Here is a 12,468-nt window from a genome sequence, read left to right on the forward strand (position 1 = left end):
ATTTGATTGTTGATTTTCTTCACAGTTTGCTCCTTTGCTCTCAACCAGTAATGCCACTGAGTGAGTCTGAATATTTTGAAGAGAATCTCAAGTTCTCTTGATTTAAGGCACTGGATCCTTGGACTGACATCTTGCTTTTTCTTTTCTTTTTTTAAAAAGCTTTGACAGATCCAAATGCTTCTGCTGCCCAGCAGGCTGTTCTCCAACAGCACATCAATAGTCTGACATACTCACCTTTTGGAGACTCTCCTCTCTTCCGGAATCCCATGTCAGACCCTAAGAAGAAAGAAGAGGTAAGTTTAAGGATGTTTCTATAAAATCTGTTCTCAGAGTAGGAGAAACTTAGGTGTAATTAAGCTTTTAAGACACATTATTTATGCTTTTCACTAGGCCAGGGGGTAAATTATTTTTGTATCTGGAAGGCAGCATGACAGTGAAATAAGTGTTGAACTGGAAGTAAAGGCTGAGACTCTCCAACAGCCCTGATATGAGGCAGATATTATACTCATTTTATAGTTGAGCAAACTAAGGTTCACAGAGGCTGATTTCTCTAACATCATGATGTCTTAAGTGGCAAATCAAAATTTTTTTCTCCTGATTTCTACATAGCTTTGTCTTAATCTCTTAGGCTCTAGAAATAGTCTTCTGCTCACTGTGTTGTGGCATTAAAAGTAGTCTTTGGTTGGTTTAATCCTTTTTTACCACTTACAGTCTGTGAGATATTGGGCATCTCCTTTTGCCTCTCTGAATGTGTTTCATCTGTAAAATGGGAATAGCAGTTCTGTTCAGTGTTGAGAATTAGAGTAAGTTGCTCAGTATACAGAAATTATTTAGCCATTTATGTCTGACTAGTTATTGTGTTCAGCACTGAGGATACCTAATAAAAGTAAACAAGAATTTATTCTCTAAGAGCTTGCTATCTAGTGAGGAAGATCAGACCTGTACATGCTTAAATTTACTCAGCTTTAGTATAGTATATGCAGTAATAGAGAGATGAGCCCATCAACTGATGAATGGATAAACACAATGTTGTATGTCTATATAATGGAATATCATTCAGCCATAAAAAGGAATGAAGTGATGATACATGCTACAACATGGATGAATCTTGAAAACATGCTAAGTCAAAGAAGCCAAACGCAAAGGCCACATGATTCTATTTATATAAAATGTCTAGAATAGGCAAATCCATAGAGACAGAAAGTACATGCTTGCCAAGAGATAGAGGGGACTTCCCTGGTGGTCCAGCGGCTAAGACTCCGCACTCCCAATGCTGGGGGCCCGGGTTTGATCCCTGGTCAGGGAACTAGATTCCACATGCTGCAACTAAAAAAGTCCCACATGCCACAACTAGGATCCGACACAGCCAAATAAATAAATAATAAAATAAATGAATGTTAAAAAAAAAAAAAGAGAGATAAAGAGAGGAATTGGGAGGCACGGGATTTCTTTTTGTAATGAGGGAAATGTTCTGGAATTTAGTGGTTGGTGGTTGTACAGCCTTGTAAATATACTAAAACTCAACTGAATTATATGCATTAAAATGGTGAATTTTATGTTAGTGAATTTTATCTTAATAAAAATTTAAAAATATCACAGAGGGAAGAGCATAGATTCTTCGGTGAGTTTGATAAAGGTTTTCAGAAGAGGTAAGGTTTAACTTTTTTTGAGAACATATGTAGAAGTTGGTAGATCTAGGTCAAGACATTCCAAGCAAAGGCACAGAGTTGTGAAAGATCACAAAAGAGATTTGGGAAGGTTTGTTGTTACTGAAGTGTAAACAGTCTGCATTGTGAACAGAAGAATAAACTGTGACGGGTTTTATATTTTAGATATTGTTGTTTCAAGTGGTTATATAATCCCATGTATACTGTTTAGGAAAACAAATGTATAACATCCTGAAGATGCTATGGAGACATAGTAAAGGTGCCATCAAAACCAACCTGAAGACTAATTAATTTAGTTGTATGTCTCCTCAACTAAGTTGTAATACCCTCAAATATCAGGGAGAGTAATTGTATTATTATTATTATTTTAAATAAATTTATTTATTTATTTATTTTTGGCTGCATTGGGTCTTCGTTGCTGCACACCGGCTTTCTCTAGTTGCAGCGAGTGGGGGCTACTCTTCATTGTGGTGCGCGGGCTTCTCATTGCGGTGGCTTCTCCTGTTGCGAAGCATGGGCTCTAGGCACATGGGCTTCATTAGTTGTGGCATGTGGGCTCAGTAGTTGTGGCTCGCGGGCTCTAGAGCGCAGGCTCAGTAGTTGTGGCGCACGGGCTTAGTTGCTCTGCGGCATGTGGGATCTTCCTGGGCCAGGGCTCGAACCCATGTCCCCTGCATTGGCAGACGGATTTTTAACCATTACGCCACCAGGGAAGTCCCAATTGTATTATTTTTATTCTTAGTGTTTGACTCATGGTAATTATCAGCGTTTATTAAATGGTGGATAAATGCAAGCTAATATCTATCAATTTTTTCAGATTGATGTAGATTGCATAAAAGTTGAATATTTATGGCTGTGTCTCACTTTTTCTTGAAGGATAAGATTTTTGGTTTAATTGAAAAGTAATTAGGCTTAGAATTATTTTGGTATTATATTTTCTTAAAATTGAATGTAAATATTGTCGTCGTTGTTTTAGAAAGCAAAACAACTGCAGGCTATTCTCTTTTGTAAGATGAAGAGAAGTGCACATGGTATATTAATATATTCTGTTAGTACATTTCGATTTACAAAGCACTTCAGATGCAGTATCTCAATTACATTTTGAAACAAGTCAGACAAACCCATTGAAATGGGGGCTGGGGAGATGAATGAAAATCAATTATAGAGAAATAAAGACAGTTACATTAGCATTCACACTTACATACAAAGTTGGGTGGGAAATCCTTGTGTTTTGGGAGCCAAGACTCCAAGAGGGATCTAGCAGGTGAATGGCAGGGATGAGGTGTGAACTCTGGTCTTCCGATTTTTAAGGCCAATATCATATTTGAGTTAAACTAGAACTTTCCTTGATTTTTTTGTTTTTCAGAGATTGAAACCAACAAATCCAGCAGCCCAGAAGGCTCTCACAACACCTACACATTATAAACTGACACCCCGCCCTGCCACCAGAGTCCGACCGAAGGCTTTACAAACAACAGGCACAGCCAAGTCACATCTCTTTGATGGGCTAGATGACGATGAACCATCCTTAGCCAATGGAGCATTCATGCCCAAGTGAGTTTCTGTTAAATTAGATGTAAAATACTAATATAAACTAAGTGTAAAACTGTTTACTTAAATGTGCTACAAATGTTATACATTTTTTCCTTAATGTGATAAGTATAGAATGTCATGAAGAAGAATAAAAATAACTCGCTCACTCCCAGGGATAATCATAGTTAACATAAACATGTTTTGGTTAACATGCTTCAAGTTTTGCATATATCATGTTATTTGGTTTTGTTTTTGATAAGCTAGTGCTTACATTATTTTAAGCAGAAGACACTGTTTTCTTACAACTCAAATTGGCCAAACTAGTTAAGAAAAAATATATATACGTATACACACATTTGTTTTAATTCCTACACATATAGATATTAAATAATAAAATAATAATAAATAATTACATTGAAAATAAATTCAGGAAAGTATGTAGAAGAGTTGTTGGTAAACACTGAAAATTATACTTAAAGTATGCAAACATGCCTTATTAGAGTGTTAATATATATACATGGAAAAAACTGAAGAAAAATACATACCAAAGTGTCAATAGTAGTTAACTTCTGGAGATATAATTTCAGGGCATTTCATTTCTAAGTTGTTTATTTTTCTAGATGCATTGCTAAACACACACAGAGGCTTTTTTTAAATACCGAATACTTTTCTAATCAGAAAGGAAAGCTTTTTTTTTTTTTTTTTTAAGCTTTGGGGGGGAAAAGTAGGAATTCATCTCTTACAGTTCTTAGTCTATGAATGTTATAAAGTGTAAAAAATTATCACTCCTTTTTTTCTCTTAAAAGTATGGTGGGCAGCTGCTTAAGAAAAGATGGAAAGTCCGATTTTATGCATTTCTTTAGAACATCATTGGATTATTTTGAAGGCAGGGACTGTGTATTATTCATGTTTATGTCCCCAGCATTTAGCAAATTGTTCGGCACAGAGTAAATAAAAAGGGCTTAGAGTCACCCTTTTTAGTCCAGTCATCAGATCAACAACTTTCAGGGCAATTTCACCAGGTCTTAGGATCTACAAATATGATATACAAATAGAGAGGATTGGAGTGGGAAAGCACACGTTTTGCTGTTAATATGGTATCCCCTTCCTGGCTTCTACTTCTGTGGTGTTGCTCTCAACAGTCTTTACTTGATGTATCAGAAGTACACGGTTTACCTGTCACTTTTCCTTGATTTACTTTCCTGGAAATGTGGTTTCCAGGAACCCCTCACTTTCTAGTTTTGTTCCTACCTTACTGGTTGCTCCTTCTGTCTCCCTTGCTGGTTCCTCTTCTTCCTGGCCTCTTAAAATTGGAGTGCCCCTAGGCTCAGTTCTTGATCACATTATCTTTACTCACTCCCAAAGTGATTTAATTTCAAGACTTTTTGATCATCTGTAGTCTAATTCTCAAACGTTTATCTCCAGCCTGGCCCCCTCTCGCAAACTCCAGACTCTTATATCCAATATCCAGCCCTACTCAACATCTCCACTTGCATGTCTAATAGACATTTATTTCAAAATTAATCTGTCCAGAACTGAACTGATCTTCCACCTTAAAGCTATTCCACCCAAAGCCTTTCCTGTTGCAGATAATTTCATTTCTATCACTCTAGTTGTTCAGGCCAAAAATTTTGGAAGCATCATTAACTTTTTTCATACATCCCATATCTAAGCCATCAGCAAATCTTTGTTCTGCCTTTAAAAATTATCCAGAATCTGACCAGTTTTACCACCTTCACTGCTACTAATTACCTTGACCCAAGGCACCATCATCTCTTGACTGAATTACTGCAATATTCTCATAACTGATCTTTTTGCTTTTACCTTTGTTCCTTTGCATTCTGTTCAGAATACAGCTAACAGTGATTCTTTTGAAGTGTAAGTCAGACCGTGTCACTCTCTATCCAAAACTCAATTGTGGTTTGTACTTCACCCAGTAAAAGCTGAATTCCTTACAATGGCATATGAGGCCCTATAAGAACTGACGTTCCATTACCTCTGTAAACACATCTACTACTGTCTTCACTGTTTACTCCACTATAATCTCCTTGCTGCTGTTAGGACAAGAAAGGCATGCTATCGCCTTTGGATCGTTGCTCCAATTGTTCTCTTTGCCTAAAACACTTCTCCCCATAAATCCTAATAGCTAACTCTCTTACTCTTTACTCAAATGTCACATCGGTAAATACTACTCTGGCCACCCTATTTTAAATTTTACCCATCTTTTCTCTTGTCAGAACTCCACATGTTCTTTTATTTATTTATTTTTTCTGCCAGTTATGCCAGCATCATTTGTTAAACAAACTGCACCATTCCCAAGGGAATTTAAATGCTACCCTTGATATATTAAGTCAGATTCTCTATTCAAGTTATATGCTTGTTCGTTTGCATGTGTGTTTATTCTTTATTTTTTTTTAAGTTTTAAATAACTTATTGAAATACAGTTGATTACAGTGTTGTGGGGGTTTTTGTTTTTTTGGCTGCGTTGGGTCTTCATTGCTGCGCGTGGGCTTTTTCTAGTTGCGTCGAGCGGGGGCTACTCTTCGTTGTGGTGCATGGGCTTCTCATTGCGGTTGCTTCTCTTGTTGTGGAGCACAGGCTCTAGGCACGTGGGCTTCAGTAGTTGTGGCTCACGGGCTCAGTAGTTGTGGCACACGGGCTTAGTTGCTGTGAACAAGACACATTCCTCTGTCACAAACTATGGGGGAAGAGAGATGTTGACAAAATAATCACAAGTGAGACAAGTGACAGGAGAAGTAGAGATTGCCACTGTAGGAGAGACTAACAGAATGATGAAGGAAAGCTTCTCTGAGGATGTGTTGTTTAAACTGAAGAGGGATAGGGAGGACTGTCAGGCAGAGGGAGTATTTTGATGTTTCTGGTTTTAAATACACATATATATTTTTTCAAGTGGATATAATTTTATTTTCCAGTTTTTTTTTCAATGTTTGTTTCAAACATGACTTGACCAAATGGTATTCTGTCTTGTATTTACCAAGATAGTCTCTCCCCCCACCGCCCCATTTATATAAAATACTGGAAAGTGCAAGTTGTTGCCTGGACATGAGGGAGAGGTCTTGGAGGGATAGAAAGGAGAGATTACAAGGTGTATGAGGAGACTTCTGGGTGTTTATGGCTATGTTGTTTTTCTTGATTGTGATGATGGTTTCACTGGCGTATACACATGTCAAAACTTAATGAATTGTACAATTTAGTATGTGCTGTTTACTGTATGTCAATTCTGAACTAATAAATAAATTTAGCAAGGTTGTGGGAAACAAGTTCAATACAAGTTCAAACAAGTAACTCTTATTCCTATATCGCTGTATTCCTATAAGCCAAGTGAGGGCAGTGACGTAAATATGGCGAAATATACATGAATCTGTCACTTGTTTTTACTTATGAAATATTTCATTGTTGAAATAAATCTGGTGTTCAAAGTCACAGTTTTGCTTTCACAAATTGTGCAACAATTTTCTGTTCTTTGGCTTCTTGTGTCTGTTCCTTGTACCTGTCTCACCTTGATATTTCTGATTCCAGTCCTCTTCACATTTGCCTGACACTGTTTTTATGTTTCATATTTAGTTCCTTGTCTTTTAGTTGTACGTTCTTAATGTGAAACATTTAATTAAACCATCTTCTCTCCTCCCCCCCACCCCACCCCTGTTGCTGTGTTTCCATCCATTGCAGCTAGTATTTTCTGTGATCACCAGGTTGTTCGCTCTTTGGCCAGAAGGGACCCTTTCACGTTGGCTCCTAAGCCCTTTCCATAGGCCCTGATAGTGTTTGGTAACTTACTTTCTTGTAGAGTTCACCATGTCAAATTTTGTCCAGGATTTTTTTTGCCTTCTGTGTTCCTGATTTAGATTGGCTTGGATGTTCCTGTCTTATAATTTCCTTACCCAGTTTTGGTATAAAAATTAGGCTGACCTCACAAATTGTATCATTTCCTCTATTTTCTGGAAGACTTTGTGTAAGATAGGCCTTTTTCCCCCCCTTCCATTAGATGTTGGATACTGGTGAAGATACAAGTCTGAAGTATTATTTGTAGTAAGGTGTTTTGTTCTAATTATTGACTTTAAAGTTATAGGACATCAGCTTTTTCATTTTTTTGAGTCACTTTTGACAAGTTATGTTCTTATAATATTCATTTCAGCTCATTAAAATTCTAAACTTACTGGCATAAAGTTGTTTAAAAATATCCTTACTGTCTTTTTCATTTCTGTAGAATCTGTGGGGATGTCTGTGTTTTCATTCCTGACATGTGGGTATTTTGTGCCTTCTCATTTTAGCAATGTGGTCAGGGATCTACCAGTTTTATTGACCACTTCAAAGAACTAACTTCTGGCATTATTGTTGCTCTCGAGTCTGATTCCTATTTCATTAATTTTTAATTGTATTTATCATATTTTCACTAATATTTATTTTTAGTCCCTTCCCCCCTCTTTTTAAAAAAATTTTTTTTAATTTATTTTATTTTTGGCTGCATTGGGTCTTTGTTGCTGCACATGGGCTTTTCTCTAGTTGTGGCGAGCAGGGGGCTACTCTTCATTGCGATGCACAGGCTTCTCATTACGGTGGCTTCTCTTGTTGTGGAGCATGGGCTCTAGGTGTGCGGGCTCAGTAGTTGTGGCTCGCGGGCTCTAGAGCTGAGGCTAAGTAGTTGTGGTGCACAGGCTTAGTTGCTCCGCAGCATGTAGGATCTTCACGGACTGGGGCTCGAACCCGTGTCCCCTGCATTGGTGGTTTCTTAACCACTGTGCCACCAAGGAAGTCCATTCCCCCCTCTTTTTATGGTATTTAATTTTCTGTCCTTTGTCTAAATGGATGCTTAGCTTTTATTTTCAACTTTCCTTCTTTTCAAATATTAATATATGCATTTAGAGATGTAAATTTCCCTTTTAGTTCAGCTCTATTTGTACTCTACAAGTTTTGATATGGAGTACTCTTAATGTTCAAAAAATAATTATATGATAAATGTTTTCTGATTTTCATGGGGTTTTTTGAGCCTTGGGTTATTCAAGAATATAAATTCCTAACATGGAGATTTTTAAGTTATCTCTTTGTTACTGATTTCTAGCTTATGTGCAAAAGAAAAAAGTACTTCAGGTGATTTCAGTTCTTTGAAACTTGTGGCTTGCTTTAATAGTCCAACATACAGTTAGTTTTCATAAACATTCCATGTGTATTTGAAAAGAATATTTATTCCATAATTGTTGGGTATGGTGATATTAAATTAAACTAAGCTTGCTAATCATTTAGGTCTTCTACATACATAGTGATTTATTTGGTTTGGATATTTCAGTTACTTTATTTCCTTAACCTCCAGTATCACAAAAACGTATATGAACACATCTGCAGTTTTCCTAAATTTATCTATTTTAATATTTAACAGCTTTTACAAATGTGTGCCTGAATTACTTGTGTTTTTTTACTTACTAATTTTTATTGTGGTAAAATATACATGAAAATGGTTAAAATGGTAAAATTTATGTTATGTACAATTGCAATTCAGTTGTGTTAAGTATATTTACAATATTGTGTAACTATCACCACCAGTATCTCCAGAACTTCATCATCCCAAACAGAAACTCTGTACCTGCCATGCAATAATTCCCTATTTTCTTCTTCCCCCAGAAGAAACCTGTTAACCTGTTAACCTCTGTATTACTTTCTGTCTGTAAGAATTTGCCTATTTTAGATACCTCATATACAGAGAATCATACAGAATTTATTCTTTTTTTCATGTCTGGATTATTTTACTTGGCATAATGTTTTATTTTATTTGTTTAAATTACTTTTATTGGAGTATAGTTGCTTTACAATGTTGTGTTAGTTTCTGCTGTACAGCAAAATGAATCAGCCATACATATACACATATCCTCTCCCTTTTGGACTTCCTTCCCATTCATGTCACCACAGTGCATTAAGTAGAGTTCCCCGTGCTATACAGTATGTTCTCATTAGTTGGCATAATGTTTTAGAGGTTCATTAAGTTGTAGCATGTATCAAAACGTCATTTCTTTTTAAGGCTGAATAATATTCCACTGTATGGTTAACCCACATTTTGTTTATCCATTCCATCTATTGATGGACTTCTGGGTTGTTTCCACCTTTTAGCTATGTGAATAGTGCTGCTATAAATGTTGGTGTACAAGTATCAGAGTCCCGGTTTCAATTCCTTTGAGTATATATCCAGGACTGGAATTGTTTGGTCATACATTGATTCTATACTTAACCTTTTAAGAACTGCCAAACTGTTCGGGCTACCTGAAAAAGAATTCAGAGTAATGATATAGTAAAGGTGATCCAAAACCTTGGAAATAGAATGGAGAAAATACAAGAAACGTTTAACAAGGACGTAGAAGAACTAAAGAGCAAACAATGATGAACAACACAATAAATGAAATTAAAAATTCTCTAGAAGGAATCAGTAGCAGAATAAATGAGGCAGAAGAACAGATAAGTGACCTGGAAGATAAAATAGTGGAAATAACTACCTCAGAGCAAAATAAAGAAAAACGAATGAAAAGAATTGAGGACAGTCTCAGAGACCTCTGGGACAACATTAAACACACCAACGTTTGAATTATAGGGGTCCCAGAAGAGGAAGAGAAAAAGAAAGGGACTGAGAAAATATTTGAAGAGATTATAGTTGAAAACTTCCCTAATATGGGAAAGGAAATAGTTAATCAAGTCCAGGAAGCGCAGAGTCCCATACAGGATAAATCCAAGGAGAAACACGCCAAGACACATATTCATCAAACTATCTATCAAAAATTAAATACAAAGAAAACATACTAAAAGCAGCAAGGGAAAAACAACAAGTAACATACAAGGGAATCCCCATCAGGTTAACAGCTGATCTTTCAGCAGAAACTCTGCAAGCCAGAAGGGAGTGGCAGGACATATTTAAAGTGATGAACGGGAAAAACCTACAACCAAGAATACTCTACTCAGCAGGGATCTCATTCAGACTTGACGGAGAAATTAAAACCTTTACAGACAAGTGAAAGCTAAGAGAATTCAGCACCACCAAACCAGCTTTACAACAAATGCTAAAGGAACTTCTCTAGGCAGGAAACACAAGAGAAGGAAAAGACCTACAATAACAAACCCAAAACAATTAAGAAAATGGTAATAGGTACAAACATATCGATAACTACCTTAAACGTAAATAGATTAAATACTCCAACCAAAAGGCATAGATTGGCTGAATGGATACAAAGACAAGACCTGTATATATGCTGTCTACAAGAGACCCACTTCAGACCTAGGCACACATACAGACTGAAAGTGAGGGGATGGAAAAAGATATTGCATTCAAATGGAAATCAAAAGAAAGCTGGAGTAGCAATTCTCATATCAGACAAAATAGTCTTTAAGATAAAGACTATTACAAGAGACAAAGAAGGACACTACATTAATGATAAATGGATCAATCCAATAAGAAGATATAACATTTGTAAATATCTATGCCCCCAACAGAGAAGCACCTCAATACATAAGGCAAATGCTAACAGCCATAAAAGGGGAAATCAACAGTAACACAATCATAGTAGGGGACTTTAACACCCCACTTTCACCAATGGACAGATCATCCAAAATGAAAATAAATAAGGAAACACAGGCTTTAAATGATACATTAAACAAGATGGACTTAATTGGTATTTATAGGACATTCCATCCAAAAATAACAATATACTTTCTTCTCAAGTGCTCATGGAACATTCTCCAGGATAGATCATATCTTGGGTTACAAATCAAGCCTTGGTAAATTTAAGAAAATTGAAATTGTATCAAGTATCTTTTCCGACCACAACACTATGAGACTACATATCAATTACAGAAAAAAATCTGTAAAAAAAATACAAACACATGGAGGCTAAACAATACACTACTAAATAACCAAGAGATCACTGAAGAAATTAAAGAGGAAATCAAAAATACCTAGAAACAAATGACAATGAAGAAAACACAACAACCCAAAACCTATGAGATGCAGCAAAAGCAGTTCTTAAGATGGAAGTTTATAGCAATACAATCCTGCCTCAGGAAACAAGAAACATCTCAAATAAACAACAGAACCTTATACCTAAAGCAATTAGAGAAAGGAGAACAAAAAACCCCCAAAGTTAGCTGAAGGAAACAAATCATAAAGATCAGATCAGAAATAAATGAAAAAGAAATGAAGGAAACAGTAACAAAGATCAGTAAAACTAAAAGCTGGTTCTTTGAGAAGATAAACAAAATTGATAAACCATTAGCCAGACTCATCAAGAAAAGGAGAAGACTCAAATCAATAGAATTAGAAATGAAAAAGGAGAAATAACAACTAACACTGCAGAAATACAAAGGATCATGAGAGATTACTACAAGCAGTTATATGCCAATAAAATGGACAACCTGGAAGAAATGGACAAATTCTTAGAAAAGCACAACCTTCCGAGCCTGAACCAGGAAGAGAGAGAAAATATAAACAGACCAATGACAAGCACTGAAATTGAGACTGTGATTAAAAATCTTCCAACAAACAAAAGCCCAGGACCAGATGGCTTCACAGGCGAATTCCAGCAAACATTTAGAGAAGAGCTAACACCTGTCCTTCTCAAACTGTTCCAAAATATAGCAGAGGGAGGAACACTCCCAAACTCATTCTATGAGGCCACCATCACCCTGATACCAAAACCGGACAAAGATGTCACAAAGAAAGAAAACTACAGGCCAATATCACTGATGAACATAGATGCAAAATCCTCAACAAAATACTAGCAACCAGAATCCAACAGCACATTAAAAGGGTCATATACCATATCAAGTGGGGTTTATCCCAGGAATGCAGGGATTCTTCAATATATGCAAATCAATCAATGTGATACACCATATTAACAAATTGAAGGAAAAAAACCATATGATCATCTCAATAGATGCAGAAAAAGCTTTCGAAAAAATTCAACACCCATTTATGATTAAAAAAAACCTTCAGAAAGTAGGCATAGAGGGAACTTAACTCAACATAATAAAGGCCATATGTGACAAACCCACAGCCAACGTCGTCCTCAATGGTGAACAACTGAAACCATTTCCGCTAAGATCAGGAACAAGACAAGGTTGTCCACTCTCACCACTATTATTCAACATAGTTTTGGAAGTGTTAGCCACAGCAATCAGAAAAGAAAAAGAAATAAAAGGAATCCAAATCAGAAAAGAAGAAGTAAAGCTGTCACTGTTTGCAGATGACATGATACTATACATAGAGAATCCTAAA

The 12,468-nt window shown here is 36.3% G+C and overlaps 1 protein-coding gene across 9 annotated transcripts in view; it reads left to right on the forward strand.

Moving 5' to 3' along the window:
- The window catches only part of NUP98 (nucleoporin 98 and 96 precursor), a 100,938-nt gene that overhangs the window by 46,312 nt on the left and 42,158 nt on the right, over positions 1–12,468 (forward strand). For all 9 annotated transcript variants that reach the window (XM_007173645.2, XM_007173648.2, XM_057552382.1 and 6 more), the window contains 2 exons: positions 160–293; positions 3,034–3,221. In XM_007173645.2, the coding sequence (XP_007173707.2) occupies positions 160–293; positions 3,034–3,221 (322 nt within the window). The remainder of the gene's footprint in view (positions 1–159; positions 294–3,033; positions 3,222–12,468) is intronic.

The sequence above is a fragment of the Balaenoptera acutorostrata genome, chromosome 9, assembly GCF_949987535.1.
Source record: "Balaenoptera acutorostrata chromosome 9, mBalAcu1.1, whole genome shotgun sequence".
Classification (NCBI taxonomy): domain Eukaryota; kingdom Metazoa; phylum Chordata; class Mammalia; order Artiodactyla; family Balaenopteridae; genus Balaenoptera; species Balaenoptera acutorostrata.